General features: G+C 36.0%; 1 protein-coding gene across 3 annotated transcripts in view; it reads right to left on the reverse strand.

Moving 5' to 3' along the window:
* cyb5r4 (cytochrome b5 reductase 4) overlaps positions 1 to 22507 on the reverse strand; it is a 67522-nt gene that overhangs the window by 13796 nt on the left and 31219 nt on the right. For all 3 annotated transcript variants that reach the window (XM_031901715.1, NM_001016756.2, XM_031901716.1), the window contains 7 exon segments: positions 21484 to 21525; positions 18285 to 18339; positions 12575 to 12632; positions 11531 to 11624; positions 6671 to 6703; positions 5629 to 5751; positions 3331 to 3471 (listed from right to left, as the gene is read on the reverse strand). In XM_031901715.1, coding sequence (XP_031757575.1) covers positions 3331 to 3471; positions 5629 to 5751; positions 6671 to 6703; positions 11531 to 11624; positions 12575 to 12632; positions 18285 to 18339; positions 21484 to 21525 — 546 coding nt within the window.

Consider the following 22507-nt stretch of genomic DNA (forward strand, 5'->3'; position numbering starts at 1 on the left):
GTATTGACAAAGATCCGTGTTGCGCAGCGAAATGCGCGTCGGGTTGTGTTGTCTGAGGGTGGGAAGGGAGGCTGAAGGGTGTTGAATGGGTTTCGTTTACAGGTATGGGTGGTTTGATTCAGCGGGCCTGTGGTTGGTAAATGTGACTCTGCCTATTTTAGTTTGTATTGGGCAACTAAAGGTGGGTGTGCGACACGGAGCAGGATTGATATTCCTATTCTATTTACTCGGTGCGCATGAGTCTTTAGTTTCCTTATCAGAGGGAGCCTTGGTAACATTTGTTTTACTGCCTTAAAAGATGAGATCCGATACATTTCTTGCGGACTTTGTTCTGAGACAGCGTGAATACTGGCTATGTGGGTGGGGAACCCTAAGCGAGTTGATACTTTTACTAATTATGTAGGTGGTGACAATAGTAGCATTAATTCCCTGTAAGGCTTTGATGTGTTTGATCAACCGTTACAATTCTTGCTCTTTCCGTGCAACTAGACAGTTGCCTCCTTGCATCTTTGTTGCTTTTTGTTTTTAAGCAGACAGGGCTGAAGTTGATGTTTTCCTCATTTGCCGTGATCATTTTGGATTGCCCTTTATGATCAATTGCTCTAACCCATGTGTTTTTTAAATTGCACAAGGAGTCCAAGTGGGATTTTTTTATTCTGTAAATAAAGGTTAAATTTTAACAATTGGTCTCTGTGGTTCTATTTACCTGGTTCATGTGGGATGGAATGGTGCTCTTTTCTTTTGTTATTTATAGAACTGCTGGTATATATGCCTTAGAGTGCACTAGAGCCATGTTGAGGCCAAGCTTTAACGTTACTAGAAGAGACAGGCAGTTGTCACTAAAGTCAAGGTGAAGCAACATGGGCAGTTTCAGGCATTTCTTTGGTGGAGAAAAGACCACATGTGTCATTTGTGACATTCCATCTTCCAGCTATGAGTATGCAGAGGCCTGCTACCTGCACATAGGTGTAGGCAGTTACAGAAATGGCATCTACCTGTCACTGTGAACATGGGGCACACACAAGCATTTTCAGGCCAAAATCTACCCTGGGCGTGCAGTGACAAACAGATGTTATTCAGATGTTAAGCTTCAATCATTTACTTTTCTTGTCTACCAACAATATCTAGCATAACCACATGCCCATATAACACAGAAATGCCAAATAAAATCACTATGGTCCAGCAAGGTTATTTCAAAGTTGTAAGTTAAAAGTATTATCATTCCCACTGATGTCCTCCTTATTGCTTATTTTTTTGTAGTCAGAACAGGATAATGTTCTGCATATATCTAGGAAGATTGTAAGCAAAAACTATTATCAGTGCTATATCCTCTCAGTATAACAATAATAATAATAATATCATAATATCCTCTTTACAGCATACTGGGCCAGATTCAGTTCCACAAGAAAACATAATTTTATGGTTTATCACATGAAAACTTATGGGCAAGATTCAGTTTGAGGAGAAAAAAAATGTATTTATCACTGAATTGCATCTGGCTCTATGGGAGAATCTGAAACCAAATTAGGAGATAAGCTTTTTTTATCTGCCCTATTATTTAACGAAGACAGTTTATTTAATGTTTTTGCTTAAGATACTTGTGGAGCATTTGATTACACTGAATATGAGTTGTTATACAAATACAATGACCCATATCATACACTTATATACATACATGGTGACACTATTTTATGTTGTTGCTTGAGACAAGGATTCTTCTCCCCAAAATCATCTCTTAGTCAGAGATTTTCTGAAGCTATGTTGCTAGCTGAAGAAATCACTCCTTAATATTGCAGTAGTAGTAATATGAAATCATGTTTCTCTTTTTCTTCATATTATGTTTCATTTATTTATTCTTTACAGTAGCAAAACATTTATATGATTTTACTTTACTCTTCTATAACTGAATTTACAAACCATGCCTCTAGTGACAGCATGACCAGTAAAGTGTTAATATGAAGCCAATTCATATTAATTTTTTCACATTTTATGCTTTGTTACTATAAATTCCATGAGTCTCCACTTTAAATTTCTCTTTCTTCTCTTTGTTGGAGTCAAAGAATTAAACAGCACAAAGTAAAAAATATCAGACATCTGGTGGGGAGCTCTGCATCCTGAGACATTCTAAAGAACTGCAAAAATGTCAAGGGATTTTTATTCCTATGAGAGCTTCACATTTCAATCACCTTTGAAATCTTACAGTGTACTGAACTTAACATATATTAATCTATGGATCTATTTCTATTATCACGCCTCTTTTGTGTCACTGATAAAGGGCTAGCTATTTTTCTCTCTTTCTCTACCCTGGACATGGCTGTAAGAATGTCTAATGCCCTCCTGCCAGAGCTTAGTTATGGTGAATCTTTACAGTATTGTGTTTAGGTTAGAGGATCTGAGTTGCAGACAATTAGTTCTAGGCACAGTTTTAAACATAGTTGGTTATGTGCTTCCAAATACCCTACAAACTAATTTTCTTTTATTTCTTAAAAGCAGCCCTCACCTATTCTTTAACTTTACAATCCTGAAAGCAAGCATTCATTGTAAGTCATTTTTAGTCATTGCATACATTTGACATATTTTCATATTTATCCAAATTTAACCATGTGACTTTTTATCCATTAAAGATAAAAGAGTGTGGTGACTTGTTTGAGCTCAATGGCAAAAGTGTAAGACTCCTTAAAATATAAACTCAATACCCAAAGCAAAGCTAGCAGATAGACCTCTGCAATTTAGCACTAAAGATCTAAAAGCCCCTTGTCAAAATCATAGTTTCTAAAGAAACTATCCCTTCCTTAACTAACAAGATGCTAAGGGCTATACTCTACTATACTAATACTTATTTTAAATTCTACGCACACATACTTAGCCCAGTACTAGCTGAAATATTGACCTACTTTCACATTTGGCAACATTTCCAAACTAAATGCTTACCTTACATATCTTAACTATAATTGTTAAACCTAAAAATACCATTTCTGGGGCTTAAATAATAGACCAATATGGCTGTGAAACTGAGCAACATGCCTGTAAAACATTCTACTCCTAGTCATACACAATGATGAAATAAAAGGAAAAGAGCCAACATTGCACTTGAGCCTTAGTGATCTGATTTAGTAAATAGCTTTAGTTTGCTGTGTGTAAATTCATAGTTGTATCCCCACTTGCTTTAAGCTGCTAGTTATTGTAAATTAGACTTGTTATGCTTAACCATAAGTGTCAAATGTTCATATCCAAATTGTTAAAAAATTGAGTGGGTTTTAGAGCTTAACACAAATAATCTAAACCCTGCTTGTAATTCTGCTGATGTAACACATTATCTACATTTTGTACCTGAAATATTCATTTTGAGGTAAATATGATGTCCCACAGGCACTTGAAGATGACAGCCCTGAGGAAGTTGAACACAAAATAACTTCGTATTGTAATTGATGTCTGTTTTAGAAGCCAGTCTGCACTTTCGGTAATAAAGACCTTTGAAGAAAAATATGTAACATATTTTATAAAAATATAAATTCCAAGGATTTTAACAGTGTACTAATATTATTTTCTCATTTATGAATTCACTGTAAAGCATTCAGCAGCATAATTAGCATCTGATATTTCTAAATGCAATTTAACACAACACCCATAACTGTTATACAGGGGCTGATCCTTTAGGCTGGCTGTAAAGGTATATGTTTTGGCTCTAACTTAGATAAACAGCATATGGAAAAATGCCATTACTACAAATGATTCTGAATCCAGGATTGGATTTACAATTTGGCCAAACCCTTTCTCTTTCTGAAGTATTAAGGATCAGCCAAATCCTGAGTTGCTAGCCAAACTAAATCAGTTTAGAGCTTAATACATAAAAACTCACCTATATTCTATTCATTCCTATGGGATTTTGAGAAGTGTATTTATCAACGGGTGAATATTAGAACTCGCCATTTGATAAACATGCTTCTAAAAATGCCATAGGAATGAAGAGAGGAACATGGGTGAGTTTTTATATATTTAAGAGTAAGTAAACCTTTTTTTTTCTATCAGTAAAATTACTCTAAACAGCCTCCAGAATTACCTACCTTTGTCCCAGCATTGAGAGTGACCTGGCTCCTCAGTTAGAAGTTGATTGTTTCCTTTACTTCCTTGTGCATAGTGAAGCCCTGTCCCCACTTTCTGTACAGGTCTCTCATTACTTTGACTACTGTAGTCGAATTGGAGAGCCTTCTGCGCATGCCTGGAGGCAGCAGGAGCCAGTCTGTGCATTAGCAGGCTTTTTTTATATAGATTTTGTGTTTAAATATGCATTATATTTGCCCTGTGTACATATCAGAGTAATTACGCATCTGCTGCAAGGGAACCCAATAAATCCTTACACCACAAATGTGTAGTGGACAACTGCAAGTGTTGAATTCTCCTTACTCTAATCTTTTTGTTCTCCTTACACTGATATTATTTTATTATTTCAATAGTTTGTCACCTAAACCTGGCAATAAATTGACCCCTAGAGGTTAAAGGGGCAACATCTGAATAATGGGAGAAAAAAAAAAAAAGGCAGTGATTTTAAAGCAACGTGCAAATGCAGTTGCTACTGAAATCAGTGTCTGCTTGCCTCTTACTATTCTATCCACTATTTGCCTGACTATAGAACCAAGAAGCTTTATTCAAGACTCCAGTTGCCACAATGCTTTGCATGCTTCTGGTATTATTTGTCTTTTCAGATCACTTAATCACAGACAGGAATTGCGGAAATTGGATGACTATTGCTACACTCATTTAATAAACATATAGTCACAAGTAGTGAAGATAAAAAAAGGAAAAGGCAGAAAAATGATTGTCCAACATAAAAACCTCCTTGTCCTAAATATCATTTAATAAAACATAAGAATATAGGTCCTTTGGAGTTAATTTAAGTTGCTAAAAGCAGTAAATGCTGTTGGATCAACAGGAACCAGAAAGTGACTTTCAGTTTCATAATTTTCTTTGTTAGTGCAGTGATCCCTAACCAGTGGCTTGTGGCCAACATGTTGCTCACCAACCCTTTTGATGTTGCTCCCCGTGGCCTCAAAACAGGTGCCCATTTTTGAATTTCTGGCTTGAGACACATTTTGGAGGCATAAAACCACGTGTAGTCAGTTCACATTAGGTTACCAAATAACCAATAACAGCCCTTTTTGGGCAACCCCTAGGAACTTTATTCATGCTTGTGTTGCTCCCCAACTTTTTTTATATTTAAATGTTGCTCACAAGTAAAAAAAGGGTGGGGACCCCTGGTTTAGTGCAAGAAATTATAAAGAAACATACATATTTCCTAATTAAAATAATAGTCAAAAAGTACCGATATGGTAGGGATTCTCAGGATCTGGGGTTTTCCAAATATGGGATCTTTCTGTAATTTGTATCACTATACCTTACTACTAAAAAAAATCATTTAAACATTAAACCCAATAGGATTGTTTTACAACCAATAATGATTCATTATATCTTAGTTGGGGAGATGGCCTTCCCCCAGCAGAAGACATATGCAGATCAAAGCAAAGAATAAGCAGAGAAAAGATCTGACAATTATTAGAAATAAAGAAATGCATTTTAATTATTCTCTAGTTTTATTTCCTTAACAGTTGGAAGTCACCTGAAAATTCTTACCTCTTTGGGAATGCTTCAAGAAAGAGTTATGGCCATCCATAGGTTGTCCCAAAGATTTCCAGGAAACAGGTTCTTTCTTCTTCATTTTAATTTCTATTTTACCAGCTGTTGCACTAACCTTCACTAATAAAAAAAACATAGTTATAGAAACAGCAGACTATCAACAAAACTATGCAAAACTCTTATAAAGCCAGACTCAACAAAACAACGCAATCGATGTTTGCATTTATAAGTATACAAATACCAGTAGTGTTCAAGCAACTGTCATTTTAAATGGTCCAAATCAAAATGGTATATATAAGCACCCAGAAGGGCAATATCCATAAGTTATAACATGTAAATAACAAAAAAAAATTTTTTTTTGAACATTTTGAAGAAAACCTGCATTTATAGTTGCTCTAATATGGAAAAATTGATTTTAGATGTAAAATGCATATAAAATATACATATTACTCTATTGTGTGGTCATAGATCCCAATATTAATTTGACGGTAAAACCTGACCCACAGAATCAAAATCTCCTGTGCAGTTTAGCCCCCACTTAGTGATCTACTTATGTTGGCTTTCTCTGTACTTGGCTGGCTTTGTAATTGCATGCAAATTATTTATACACCTCATTGTGCAGAACAGAAATCTGAATTGGACTAAATCACCAGGAGAAGAGAAGTATATGCTATCCTGCAAGACAACATTTACATTTCAATTGAGGCTGCTAGGGGTAAGCATATGAGAAAGAACATAGAAATTCCCTGCGAAGAGTGCCCAAGTCAAACCAAACTCAAAAACAAACACCTGCAAGGCCGTAGTTCTAACAACAAAGCTACCAAGTCACCCCATGCTACTGTCCTACAGAGCTTACAAACTATGTTTGGTACCTTAGATGGATCAGCTCAATGACAACAAAGATTGAACGTAGGTTTTATATTCCAGTGAGTAGAAATGGAATATTAAATAGCGTTGTTTAAGGAGACTAGGGCACAAAAGTATAATTAACGCTTTTAAAAGAGATTAGTAAAAGATACCAAATATATGTTGTACTTACCCTCAATGTCTTTCTGCACTGGGTGACTTAGCTCTGAAAATATAAGATCAATCGAATTATATGCACATCCTACTATGGCTATATTTTGATAAAAATTAACATTGTGCAAAGTATATTAAACATTGTATTGTACCCCTTATGGAAATCACTGCAAGAAAATAAATAATACACTGCTCACTCTAATGTACCTATGTAGAGTTATAAGGTCACTTCTTGATTCTAATCCTTTTCATTCTATCATGTGCATGTGACACTGTTGATCACAAATCCTCATCACCATCTCCTCAAGATTCTGTACTTGATCCACTGCTATTCTCACTTTGCCCTTTAACCCTTAATCTCATCAACTCGTTTGGTTTTAAATATCATCTGTATGCAAATATATTTAGCAACCTTTATTAAACTGCCCCCTGCCTTTATTATTTCTACAGACTGCATGCTCATAAAACCTGCTAACTGGTTCTAATTAAACAAGCAGTAGGAAGATTTGTCCTATTGTGTCTTGTTGTAATAAAACCTGGGACAAAAATCTGTAAAGACAAGACATTCTTTTTTGGAGAATCATTCCATTGTACCCCTATCTAAAAAAAAGAAAAAATATCCTTCTTAAAATGGAACAACAACATGGAAGAACCCATGTGCATCACTATAATTTAATGAAGAAAACTGTACCCAACAGAGTTTTGTTAGTTAAAATGTATTTTTACAGCCACATAAAATATAATACACACTGGAGTCAATGAAATATGCAAAACATTGGAAGAGTGAGAGAGAAATATATATATACATATGGTAAGGGAGGACTAGATAGAAGCACCTGCAACTGAGAATTTAAATCACCACGCTATTAACATTTTAGCCTAAGGAACCTCTTATAAAATCCATGTAAAATGTTATTTGGTTCCCAGTCTTAAAGCTAAATTGGTGTAAGGGTTTACTCTGCACTGATAGAATGAGTTTAATGTTTCCAAAGCAATGAGCCATCTATGGTAGCAGGGTGAGAAGATTAATCAGTTATGTATCTGAGTTGATCAATTTATGCAGTAAGTGCTAGGGACTATGAATAAAATATTAATCCTTACATATATTTAACAGGTCTGCACTCTATAATACTCCCCACTTGATATTTGGTTTCTTTCTTTTGTGCGGTAACCAAATCAGGGGCATAACTACAAAGAAAGCAGACCCTGCAGTTGCAGGGGGGCCCAGAAATTCAGGGGCTCAGTAAGGCCCTAACATAATTTGAATACATCTTGGTAGAATAGGGCAGATTTCCACTTTTTTGGGGCCCCAAAATGAATTTGCTGTGGGGCCCAGTAACATCTAGTTATGCCACTGAACCAAACCGGGCAATTAAGGTAAAATATAGGAAAAAGTTTGACACGAGCAGAGTGGATTCTGAACTCACAAAGAGTAAGAACACTGAATGAAAACTCTGTCTTTTCTTTATAGTCAGAGCACACAAAAACATGCTTATAAGAATCTGATCTCAGAATGTTGCATAGTGAACACAATTACATGGTTAAACTGACCATGGAAGTCCTGAAACAGCACTAAACACTTAAGGGGGGGCAAAATTCTGTGGGCGAGCTCTGCCTATACAGATTTTTCCCATTACAGTTGCATTTATTTTTTCCCTTAACACTTATTTCTTCCCTTCTTCCCTAGTTCCTCTCCCATTTCCCTGTTGTTTATCAGCTATGGACTCTATATAGTAATACATAAAATATACTGTATTGCTTGAAGCTAACAAAATGTAATTGTATACTGTGAAACATAGGTATAATGTCATGAAATTCTTTTGTTCATTATTAAATGGTATATTTTTCTATATACCACATTAAAAAAACAAAATTCAAGAGCTGCTTTTACTAAGACATATTGTCTATTCTGACTAGGATTGCCACCTGTCAGGACAGACGGTTTTCAGAAGGGCTGGCCGGGTCAAAACCGCCTGCCCAGTTTCCCCATTTAGGAAAACTGGGCTGGACTCTGAGATTGGTGGGATGTCATAACCCCACCCACATGATGTCACTCACTGTCCTGCCCAGTGACATCACATCATGCCCCCCCCCCCCGCTCGGAGTTAAACCCGCAAAAGGTGGCAAACTTAACTCTGACCACTTCATTAAACTGCAAAACCTGTGCTAAAGTGTTAATTTTAATGATCTGCTATTACTCAAAGAAAGAGCCCCACAAATGATTACTAAAAGAGTTTGTACTTTTACATCTATTTAAACAAAAAAAGATCAGCAAAATGTCAATGCCTCAGAAATCTTCATGCTTGGTAAACATTTCAAGATTATTGACACAAAGAACATAAGCCTGAAATGTGAAAATCCATCAAAATCAATGTGCATCTGATTTTTAATGTTCAAATGGCCCTGATATGTTTCATTGCCATTACATTTTACAAGAACATGGCTTAGTTCTTAAAGCACTGTTTTTATGTATTATTCCAAATTGACTGCAAAACCTACTGTGTTTTTTTCCATGTTTAAATCTTTTATAGGAGCCTTATGGCACGGTGGTCCAAATTACAGAAAGATCACAGGTCCAAAGCCTTCAGTATAATATTATTTATGCAATGAATCATATATATTGTAATAAAACGAAGCCCTCTAAGCTACTGGCTTGCATTATGTGCAGATTTGTGTGTGTATGGAAGAGACACACACTTATTTTAGTGTATACTACCTTTTCTAACCTATCGGTTAAATATTTCATAAGCAGAAGAAAGGTTTTTTTCACATAAAATAAAAGTCGTGACTTTAATAAAAGTCGTAAATACTTCTGGAAACATCCTTTCTGAAAGAATAAGTTTCCATTTGTGACTATTTAGTAATGATTGCTTTTAGCGATGCTTTAGATTATACATTTGTTCATTATAGGAATTTGTGTATGAAGGTTTTTATTCATACAGGTCATGATATAAGAGACTAAACAATATAAAGCATTACTACCCAGTATAAATTCAGATGAATCTTCCAAATTTATGACATATTAGGGCATACTTATCAGTTAAAACAGCTCTTGACACAGTTTGCCAGTGGGGAGCTCTTCAGAACTCTTTTAGCTTGTATGGTGCCAATTAAATATGCACCTTAAAATTCTATACAAGTGAAAACAGAGCTGAAAGTGTCCCTTTTGGTGACCTGTAGTGAACTCTGGTTTTAGTCTTTGATAAATCTCCCTCTTTGTTTGTGTCTTCTTTTTCTTTTATTTTAAGTACAGAATTACCAACCAAAACTGAAAAAAAGATTAAAAAAAAATAAGAGACACAGGCACAGAATGCCATAGGCAAAGATATCAAGATGTAAAAGATCTTATAGCCTTACAAACTATGTGAAATCAATGTCTCAAATACATAAATAAGTTTATGGCTGCTACTTGGCTATATAGGGGGACTATGTGAAATCAAGGTCTCAAATACATAAATAAGTTTATGGCTGCTACTTGGCTATATAAGGTAATGGATACATTCTCAAAAAAGAATACTTTGAACTGGCCATACACAAGATATTTTTGTATATCAGAATTAGTAATTAAACCTATCTTTCGCATATAGAACAATGAATAATTAACGTCCTAAATGATGTAAATTATTTTTATTGACAGTGTTTAAACAGGTCTTCTGACAGAGGCAGCAGTCAGGTTTTTAATTAGGACATCATGATCTGGAAAAATCATATTTTAGTTATTTACAAGTTTGAGGCACCCCTACATTTTCTAACCTGATTGCAGAAATGACATCCATGGTACAATAATATATGTACAGATTGTTTGTTCAGCACATACAAAGAGATTATTTTAGGACGCCTTTTATCTGTCAGCAATATCGGTGTTTGTATTGGCAACTTTAGGAATTGTGTCATCACAGGCGACAAGTTAAGAAACACAAGAACATGATTCCAAGTCAAATTATGTTCGTTATAAATAATAGTTATCTGCAAAAAGTTAAACACAGTTAAAAAAAAAAACTTATACTAAAACATGCTAAATGTATTCATGCACAAAGTACACATTGCTAATTATATATTAAATGAGAATGAAGGGCTTCTCTAGTATTACGCCACTTAGCCTAAATATACAAACCGTCATATACTTTAAAGGGGTAGTTCACTTTTAGTATGTTACAGAATGCCCTATTTCTAGCAACTCTGCAGTTGGTTTTCATTATTTTTTTTTTTAATAGTTTTTGAATTATTGCCTTTCTTTTCAATCTCTTTTCAGCTTTCAAATGGGGGTCACTGACCCCAGCAGCCAAAAACAATTGTTCTGTAAGGCAACAATTTTATTGTTATTGTTATTATTTTTTATCTTTCTATGCAGGGTCTCTCTTATTTATATTCCCATCTCACGTTTAAACCACTGCCTGGTTGGGTAAATAAGTCCCTAGCAACCAGATAATTCCTATCCTGGTAATCATGGAACCGAATAAACCAGAGTACACATAGTAATTGGCTGTTGGTCAGTCAGTAGGACTGGTGCACATCATCCTTAAGTATGGGTAAACTATAATATCAGACTGAACAACGTACAGCTGAATTTCGGTTTTAAGTAGTCAAAAATATAATTTAAGTATCCCATATAATCTAAGCATGAATATATGTGTGATATAGCCATTGCCTGAAATTATTCCTATATCATTATGGTAGAATTAATATGACTATAATTAATGCATAGTTAAAACTGCTTATCAAAAGGTTATTATAAGCAATAGAGCACTGCAAAAAATGATTATGAAGGTTCTTGTTCTTACATAAGAATACATTGTTGTACAGTGTTATGCTGCAAAATCAAGCCATCTTTTTACTTGCCCCATGGTATTTGTATGTTAAAATGCTCAAAGCAACATACCAGAATGTAAAAGATATGAATAGTCTCCAATAATGATCTCTCCTCTTAGTACATTTTCTAGGTGATCAACGATAACCAACTCTGAGCAAACGTTCTAGATAAGATAAGAGTAATTTCATTAGAAATGCTATCTCATATAAATTTTTGCACAAGGTGCATTTCCTGCAGCAGAAAATTCTGATTTAATGTTAAAAGTAAAAGATATGTATATATTCATCTTATATGCTATAGGATGCCAACATTTTAGTGGAACACTAAGCAAAAAATAAACATATCTGAGACTAAACTGCTGGCAGCTATCAACCCTTGATTTCACTTTTCGATAAACAGTTTTTCATTACAGACTGCAATCTCAGCTTTCAGATGTCAGTTTGCAGCAAAAAAAACAAAAAAAAAAAAAAACCATAGAGCTAACAAGCCCTTGACAAATATAGTTTTATTACATACAGGGTCTAAAATGTAGGGACAAACTGGGTATATTTAGCTTTTTTTTTCACCTCTCTGAAAATAAATTTTTCATGCATCTCTAATCCGATGATTATTAAAACAATATAAAGCAGAGGACATCTCAATTTTAGTATCAACTATTTTTTAAGGAGAACAAAAGAAAAACATTAATCATAGATCTTCTCCACAGTTGCCCATTGTTTATCCCTAACTGCATCAAGGAGACCCAGAATGGCCTTTAATTCTGGTACTAAAATACAAACTGCACAGTGGGGTTGCCATTTGTAATGTCTAATTGCTTGACTTACTATGTCCTGTTCCCAGCCAGTGATCAGTGACAAGCAGCATGAACACTCAAAGCTGATATGCTCCTTGCTTTAAACGAGCATGCTTTTATTCAGTGTTGGCCACAAGAGAACCGGGGACACAAACTCATATGGCCAGACATGGGCACTATCAGTTCTTCCATTCCAAGATGAAGGTAGTAGAGTTTGACACTAAACCTTGAGACTAATTAACGATGTCAGTGATTGTTTTGTATCTAGATAAAGACCTACATTAAACAGTTAGGACAGAAGAAAATATTATCTTACATACCTTCATCTTGGTGTAGACAGCAACAGTAACCAAGGATTCTGTCTGGAACCAATCATACCTGTGTAACAGAACTAATTAATAGAACACTCCAAATAGCTTATTACTGCAAAATTAGTTGTGTGTATTCTTTGTGATCGGTAAAAATGCCATAAAAAAATTAAAAACACCAATAAATTAATTATTTCTTCAGTATTAAATCTTATAACCAAGTTTGTGCTTCTGTTTAGTCAGTACAGAACAAACAGTACTTCAGATAGTTTTAACTTTAGGGAAGACATGAGTGTGACTCTAGGTTTAAAGAGACCCTAAAGACAAGGGTCAAAGGTATCTTAAGGTCTGTGAGTAGCCCTATAGAGACAGGAAAGTCTGAAAAGTACATAACTGTTAAGGGACATAAGTAATTTACACAGAAAACAGCACTGAACTACTACTCCAACTGATGATGCTTAAGTGTGCCTTTTAAATTGAACCCCTATAATGTTCTTAGAGATCACACATAAACCTGTGATCAACATGTCGTGTTCTTTCACACAGATAAGGTGCCACTAAATATGGTCTGAGGATGGTGCTCTAATAAAATAAATATATTATACACCCAGATTAGAAAATGACCCCCATGTATAATTAAAATGATGTGCACATTGCACATTATTACTGCACATATTTCGGCTTTATGGCTTAGAATTTCTTGAAGAAGTAGATAAAATGACACATACTTCAAAGAATAAATTATCCCTTCAGAATAAAGCTAGAATGCGAGCATTACCCAGGAGATGTGTGACCTTTACAAAAGCTGCCTAGAAACATATCCTTTCAGATCTCTGGCATTACAGTCCTACACTAATATTTCAACCTAAAGGGAGATTTCTAGCTCAAACGATAAAGGCAGTTTTTGTGATAAACACAGTTCCTTAAGTGCAGTATCCTAGGTTATTTTCAATTTGAAGTGATTTTCCTAATGATCATATACCACTTGAGGAGGTCTGTATTTAAGCATCAGCAGATTAATATGTTCAAATTCAGAATCAGGGGGCAGTAAGAAAATGTTTTCAGAGCAGAGCAGTGTGGATAATGGAGCAAGGTGACTATTTTTTGCTCAAAGGGGACCTGCCATGCAAACAAATCATTCCAGATAATTTTCTATTGAGTTAGTCAAGCAAAATAAACTGTTTTATTCTATTAGTCTTGGAATTTACAATCACATGAGGCAGGTGCATTTTTGGACACTGTTATTAGGCAAACTTTGCATCATCCCAAAATAATTTGTATGCATCAGAATGGGGGACCTGATGCAGCAACGTGTAGAAAGTGAAAAATGGAAAGTGACCGTGATTGCTGTGCCTGAGGCACTGTTGCAGACCAGGCATATGATTGACAGTTGAGATTTATACATTTCTAACAGGTATGGATACTGCAATAAAAAAATTGCAATCCTTAGAAAGCATTCACGGCAGGAAGGTAAATAAAATCAATTTTTTATTTAAACTTAATGTCTACGCGTTTCGATCCATATAGGATCGTCATCAGGTCATCATCCTATATGGATCGAAACGCATAGACATTAAAAGGGACCTGTCGTCCTAAGAAATAACTCCAAATTATTTTCTTTATTGTTAGTTGAGCAAAATAAACGTTACTTACTCTATATAAATAATATAAATCTTGTTTCTTCAGTCTTGGAATTACTCAAAGCAAGCAGGGAGGCACCATTTTGTGGACACTCTTATGAAAGCATGCTTTGTATCATGCCAAAATCTTGTTTATGTGCCAGAATGGGGGACCTGATGCCCATGCCCATGCACTGGCTACACAATTAGATGGTGAGGAGGGAGGGGGAAAGTGAGCTGTGCAGTGGCATCTAGGTAGTGCTGAACGGAAAGCTAAAGTTATTGTCTGCCCCGCCTCTATGCCTAAGGCATAGAGGCGGGGAAAGCAATGTGTGATTGACAGCTGGGATTTTTAATTGCCTTTATAATGGGTTTGGATGTGTTAATATAAAAATGAATTTGGGTTTCATGTTTAATTTGAAAATGACTTTTATTATACAGCTTTTTATGTCTGGGTGACAGGTCCACTTTAAGTTTAAATAAAAAAATAGATTTTATTTATCTTCCTGCCGTGAATGCTTTCTAAGAATTGATATGAGTTGTGGAGGTCAGCACCTGGCCATTTCTCTGCATTGCGGTGAGTGACGATATTGGGAGAATATATTATATATATATAAAAACCTTGCTGTTGATTGTGTTTAACATTGACATACTTGATCTCCTAAACTCTGTCCCTTCCGATCATTCAGCACCACTCCTACAGTACTTCTAGGTATTCTATCTTTAGCTAAACACACCTGTAGTTTTTTGGGGTAGGGTTTTGGAGAATGACTCAAAATGTATTACGTAAGGCTCCATCAAATACAATAAAATGGATAAGGCTATGTCTGGTTAACAGATGGCTGTGCACATTAGAACTTAAAAGAGAACTAAACCCTAAAAATGAATATTGCTAGTAATGCCATATTTTATATTATAAACAGACTGCACTGGCTTAAAGTTTCAGAATCTCTATAGTAGTAATGATATAGGGCGTTACAGTTGTCACAGGAGCTCCCCATCTTGGATTCTGCGGTAGTGAATGCAATAAGCAGAAGAGCAAGGAGCAGCTTAAGAAGAAAGTACTTTTACAAATGGTGCACAATTGTGCAATGACTGTTGCCCCATGGAGTTAAACTCTCTGCTTTGTCATACTAAAATGCAGCTGTCCATGTAACCTAAAAAAAACCCTAAATACTAAAATGACTTAGCCCAGCACTGGTCAAGTGCAAGACCCCACAAAAGGGGGTCTTTCTGTAATCTTGTATTTTACTTAGATGATTTAAATAAGGATTAATTATATCTTAGTTGGGATCAAGTACAAGGTACTATTTTATTATTTCAGAGAAAAAGGCAATAATTTGAAGTATTTGATTACAACAAGATTGCCAGTATCATCTGACTGAAAGTAGCCACATAGTGAGAAAGTATTAGACTTGGTCTCATTTCACCACAAAACTAATTTGCAGTAATCTAATGCAGAGCAGCAACCAATAATAATCAACTGATATAATTAGAAACAATAAAAGGAGGCCATACAATGTGCAGTGCCCTCGATCTGACCTGTGTATGGACTCCCAAGTAGGGTTAAAAAAATGTTGCACTGGGGTTCTGTTCCAGAGCAAGGCAACCACAGCCCTTTACCAAGGAAGATTTTTGCTTCTGAATATGTCCCCCATCTTCTTTTAACAGATTTTAAGCATATGCTCTGTGTCATTGTCACTAATCTAAGCATACAACTCACAATATACTGTATATATAGAATATATGTCACATTACTAAGCTCATTAGTAAGTGGAGATTCTCATTATAGCTCAGAAACCAGGGCAATTAGTATTAGAATTATTTCTAATTATTATTTTCTGCTTGATGATTTGCAAAGACCCCTAAGCTTAGCTTCTTATGAGCTGCCCAGAGCACAGTGAGCAATTAAGTATTCCAGAAAATTTAAGATGGGGAACTCCACTGACTTGGAAGGCGTAAATCATTAGCCAAATTCAATTTAAAGGGTTTAGTTCTACTTTAGCATACAATTAATTATAAGATTCAATGCTTTGAAATAAAAATATTTCAGTTTTGGATTTGCTATGGGATCTGTTATCTGGAAACCCATTGCACAGAAATTTGCTTAAAATGGAGTCTATTGAAGATGACATTCCCCTAATTTCTGTGCAATGGGTTTCCAGATAACAGATCCCATAGCAAATCCAAAACTGAAATATTTTACTTTTATATATATATATATATATATATATATATATATATATATTTATATATTTTATTTTATAACTGTAATTTTTAAACATTATTTCCCTTTACTCAGTAATAATAAAACAATAGTTTGTACATAATGGTAACTAAACTGCATAAATCCATATTGGTGGCAAAACAATCCTATTGGTTTATTTAATGTTTAAATGTTTTTGAAAAGATGAGGTATGGTGATTCATTTACAGAAAGATCCTCTCTCTCAAAAAAATCTCCAGGTTCCATGCATTCCAGTAATAGATCCTATATCTGTATTCAGCTGAATTTAAAAATTGGGCAAGGTTCTGAATTATTAAACTAAGCTCTGTATATGGCTTTGGAAGGTATAATGATTATGAAAAATACAGTGGTCCCTGTTATATGGGCTACTTAAAACATAAAACTGAAGTTGTTTATATCATAATATTTAATCCCATACACTATGAAGATTTAATTCCTACACTCCAACTGAACTAAACCAGTTTTTATAGTTCAAGAGCACAAAAGAAAGCAATCACAAAACTCATCTGCCTCTGCCTTTGTACCAGTCACAGGCAACCTCCGGTGTCTTTCAATGATTTAAATCCCTAAGGCCCGAATAATAGTTAGCAGCTTGAATGGGCATGAAATTCTCATTTGTTGTCTACATGTTGTGCACTCATTGAATGAATAATTCAAAGTATGATTTCTGCCCTGCTTTTTCCAGTATTAGACAGATATATTAATGCTGTATGCAAAATGCAATGCAAAAATAATGTCAGAATGTGCACTGAAGTTTAATTGTAAGAAATGTTACTTTACTTTAAATATATTTTTCCAAGATAAAAAAAAAAAAAGGAGTGGACATTATATTTTAGGCTTTTGAAACAACATGCATGCAAATAAACAAGGTCATGTGTTCATATTTAAACATAAATAGAAGACAAATCACAATTTCTGAACTCTGTGAAAGGCATAAGGCAAATCTAAGAATATCACAGATTATTTCTGAAAAAACTTTTTTTTAGCAATATTTCTAGACATATCAGTAACATATTTACTGCTCAAGGTTATGTAAATACTAATTATCCATATGGTATACATACTGCTATAAAATACTAAATATATACGACTGTATTTAACCGTTACTTTGCCAGATTGAGAATTACATTTATCAAATAAAAAATATTGAAACAACCAACAAAATATATGGGATTATATATGCAGACAGACAGAATCCTGGTGGATGGTTATGGAATTTGACATGTACACAACACTATAGACCCTGGTTTTATTTTTGAAGTCAAATTTATGTTCAGATCTCTTAACCCACTTGACAGATTGAGTATACCATGTACAATATTCCATATGGGCCAAACGACCAGATATGTTAAAACAACTGTGGAATATGTGTACATAAATCTATAACATTTTAGTGCTATGAAGTAAACACATCCTGTACCTTGATTACAGTCTCCCTTAGAAGACAAGTGGGGCTCATTTATAAACACTGGGCAAAGTTACACCTGGGCAGTAGCTAGGGTTGCCGCCTGTCCGATTTTCAGAAGGGCTCTCCTAGTCAAAACCTCCTGCCCGGATTTCCAAATTAGGAAAACTGGGCAGGACTCTGAGATTGACACGGTGATCGGCCAATCGTTGAGTCATAACCATGCCCAGTGATTTCACTGTCCCATGTCTTCCCCGCCCCATGACGTCTAAACACCTGTAGCTAACCACATCAGCAAATAGAATATACTGGTCATGTGTTTAAAAGCATCTAGTTAGTTTTTATGGGTTACTATACTTAAAATTGTACTGATAAAATTGTGTGCCTTTAATGACATCATTACATGATATGATTCTCACGTGTAACATAAAGCATTTCATATTTAACTCACCAAGGATGAGATTCTTTGCTACTGGTTCGTGACATTTTGCTAGAAGCAACAGACCCTGACAAAGTCAAGAAAAATGTGTCACTGTCTGTATTTTGAATTTGGTGTATAAGAAAATGATCAAGGTGTCTTACAAACTTTACTTACAGAATGTCTCAGAACTAACAAATAGGTACTTTCTGTACAAGGAATGCTTTAAAGAAGAAGTTTACATTCAACTTAACTTTAATATCATATTCTTAATAACTTTTAAACTGGTATTCATTTTTTACAGTTTTTAAACTATATGTTTTCTGTCTCATTTTAGCTTTCAAATGGGGCCACTGAATCTGAACTCAAAAAACTATTGCTCTGTGAGGCTACATTTTATTGTTATTGTTACTTTTTATTACCTATCTTTCTATTTAGGCCTTCTCCTTTTCAATGTCCACAATTCCCTTCCCTTTACAATTACTGCAAGGTTGCTAGGGTAATATGGAAACTTGTATCCATATACAGTGGAGGAAATAATTATTTGACCCCTCACTGATTTTGTAAGTTTGTCCAATGACAAAGAAATGAAAAGTCTCAGAACAGTATCATTTCAATGGTAGGTTTATTTTAACAGTGGCAGATAGCACATCAAAAGGAAAATCGAAAAAATAATTTTAAATAAAAGATAGCAACTGATTTGCATTTCATTGAGTGAAATAAGTTTTTGAACCCCTACCAACCATTAAGAGTTCTGGCTCCCACAGAGTGGTTAGACACTTCTACTCAATTAGTCAACCTCATTAAGGACACCTGTCTTAACTAGTCACCTGTATAAAAGACACCTGTCCACAGAATCAATCAATCAAGCAGACTCCAAACTCTCCAACATGGGAAAGACCAAAGAGCTGTCCAAGGATGTCAGAGACAAAATTGTAGACCTGCACAAGGCTGGAATGGGCTACAAAACCATTAGCAAGAAGCTGGGAGAGAAGGTGACAACTGTTGGTGCAATTGTTCGAAAATGGAAGGAGCACAAAATGACCATCAATCGACCTCGCTCTGGGGCTCCACGCAAGATCTCACCTCGTGGGGTGTCAATGATTCTGAGAAAGGTGAAAAAGCATCCTAGAACTACACGGGAGGAGTTAGTTAATGACCTCAAATTAGCAGGGACCACAGTCACCAAGAAAACCATTGGAAACACATTACACCGCAATGGATTAAAATCCTGCAGGGCTCGCAAAGTCCCCCTGCTCAAGAAGGCACATGTGCAGGCCCCTCTGAAGTTTGCCAATGAACACCTGAATGATTCTGTGAGTGACTGGGAGAAGGTGCTGTGGTCTGATGAGACCAAAATAGAGCTCTTTGGCATTAACTCAACTCGCTGTGTTTGGAGGAGGAAAAATGCTGCCTATGACCCCCAAAACACCGTCCCCACCGTCAAGCATGGGGGTGGAAACATTTTGCTTTGGGGGTGTTTTTCTGCTAAGGGCACAGGACAACTTATTCGCATTAACGGGAAAATGGACAGAGCCATGTATCGTGAAATCCTGAACGACAACCTCCTTCCCTCTGCCAGGAAACTGAAAATGGGTCGTGGATGGGTGTTCCAGCACGACAATGACCCAAAACATACAGCAAAGGCAACAAAGGAGTGGCTCAAGAAGAAGCACATTAAGGTCATGGAGTGGCCTAGTCAGTCTCCGGACCTTAATCCAATAGAAAACCTATGGAGGGAGCTCAAGCTCAGAGTTGCACATAGACAGCCTCGAAACCTTAGGGATTTAGAGATGATCTGCAAAGAGGAGTGGACCAAAATTCCTCCTAAAATGTGCGCAAACTTGGTCATCAATTAGAAGAAACGTTTGACCTCTGTGCTTGCAAACAAGGGTTTTTCCACTAAGTATTAAGTCTTTTTTTGTTAGAGGGTTCAAAAACTTATTTCACTCAATGAAATGCAAATCAGTTGCTATCTTTTATTTAAAGTAATTTTTTCGATTTTCCTTTTGATGTGCTATCTGCCACTGTTAAAATAAACCTACCATTGAAATGATACTGTTCTGAGACTTTTCATTTCTTTGTCATTGGACAAACTTACAAAATCAGTGAGGGGTCAAATAATTATTTCCTCCACTGTAGCTGTTCACATTCGAAACTGTAGGGGAAAATGAACAAAATACTAAACCATGTTTCTTTACTATAAGCTGGGCTCTGGTTTTGCATCTTATATACTATATATGGCAAACCTCAGAGTTTTATGTCATCACTGGACTTTCAAGACAATGCCAACTTAGCTATTTTGTGAAGCATCTCTGTTTAAGCATACCCTCTATCAGGGTTTCCGACCTCCCTCTAGTGATGAAAATACTAAGCAAAGTGTAAAAGCACAGCACTTATATGCATGATCACTGGCATAACTACTGATTTTGTATTTGCACCCATGCCCAAATCCCTCATAGGGCACAATGGGCGACACTCACACAACATAAAGGCTGAAAGGTAAGCGAGCACGTATGGGCCATGTCCAAAGATGAGGAGGAAGTTGGAGGAAAATTTTACACCCCAGGCTTATGGCTCCATAGTTACACCAATAGAACTTCCCTCAGTAAATGCAGGGCAGTTTCACTCTTGCCCTTCCTCTCCAAAATCCTAAAATGTATTGTTTCCAACTGTATGCAGAGCTTCCTGCACGCCAACCATCATCTTAATGCCTTTCAGTTTTCAGTTATGCACAGGTCACTGTACTTAAAAAAGTCTCCAGCTAAGGTCTTAAATGATATGCATGCCTTCAAATGCTTGCTATCAGTGGTCCTGATCCTTATCCTAGCTCTTGGAATCGATACGGCCGATCGGGAATGCTCTTCTACTATTCAGCCCAATGGACCTTTCCACTGTTCCAATAACTTGTGCAAAGAGAATGAAAACCAAGCCTGCATTTGAAGGATGTTAGGAGAATGAAGGATGAATAATAGTCTGAGGCTCTTTTTCATAGTTCGGGCTAGGGGTCTTGGGTGACCACAACCTAAATGAATAGTTGTGGAACTGAAATTAGTGTCAAACCTCACTAATGCTGTTCTAAATGATAGGAAGCATTTTACACCATTAGTAGCTAAAAGCCTTTCCAAAGGAGAGACTGTTACAGCAGCTAACAGTAAACTGCTGTCCATATTATTTTGGCCATATTGTTTTAGATAGCAATACATGTCAAAATCAGCACTTTTGCACTTACCATTTAAATGTTTATTCATTTTATTTTCCACAGAAGTTACCTCTGAAAAGCATCAATAATAATGGTTAAAGATATTTATTTTAATAAACATTCACAACATTCTTTTAAGTCTAAATTTGTATAAAAACAAAATTATTTTTAGGGAGAAGTGATTGTTGTTACAGGTGTTGTGGAGCTCTTTTACATGCATCATCATATTGCACATCCAGTTACAACTAGATGTGAGATAAAAAAAAATCACCTCTGGCTTGAAGCAGCTAGATTTAGAAATTTAGAGATTTTCCTTCAAATTAAATACATTTTTGGTTTCCACTATAAAACCATTATATAACCATCATCTGTGCACAGCCAGCTGCCTTTCTATTAAAGGCAGCTGGTGTTGTTGTACATTACTTTTTTCAGTTCCCTCTGATGACAATAATTTTGTTTGGATTTTGACCTTTAAAGGCTTGAAAAATGAAAGGTGCCTTAAAGGAAAAAGAAAGTCAAAGTCACTTGGGGGTGCCAAAATGTTAGGCACCCCCAAGTGACTTTGACCACCTACCTTTTACCCCGGGCTGGTGCCCCTGTGAGGAGGGAACAGCACCAGCCCGGGGTAGCTGCCGGCGCTTCCTTCTTCATGATTCGCTGCGAGCGCATGCGCAGTAGAGTGAAAAGCCGAACTTAAACATTAAAGTCGGCTTTTCACTCTACTGTGCATGCGCCCACCGCTGGCATTCCAGCAACGGAAGCCGGAAGAAGGAAGCGATCCGCTCCAGGTGCCCCGGGGCTGGTGCTGTTTTCTCCTAACAGGGGCACCAGCCCGGGGTACGAGGTAAGCGGTTAAAGTCACTTGGGGGTGCCTAACATTTTGGCACCCCCAAGTGATTTTGCCTTTCGTTTCCCTTTAATCACCTACGCAAGGTAGCCCTTGTTGTTATTTATTTTGTTTCTGCTTTAGTGGATAAAAGGGTAGAAACTATAGTCAGGGTTTGTGTTAACCTAAGATAACAAGTACACAATATAAAGCTAGGGTTTAGAGAAG

This window comes from Xenopus tropicalis, chromosome 5, assembly GCF_000004195.4.
Source record: "Xenopus tropicalis strain Nigerian chromosome 5, UCB_Xtro_10.0, whole genome shotgun sequence".
Taxonomy (NCBI): domain Eukaryota; kingdom Metazoa; phylum Chordata; class Amphibia; order Anura; family Pipidae; genus Xenopus; species Xenopus tropicalis.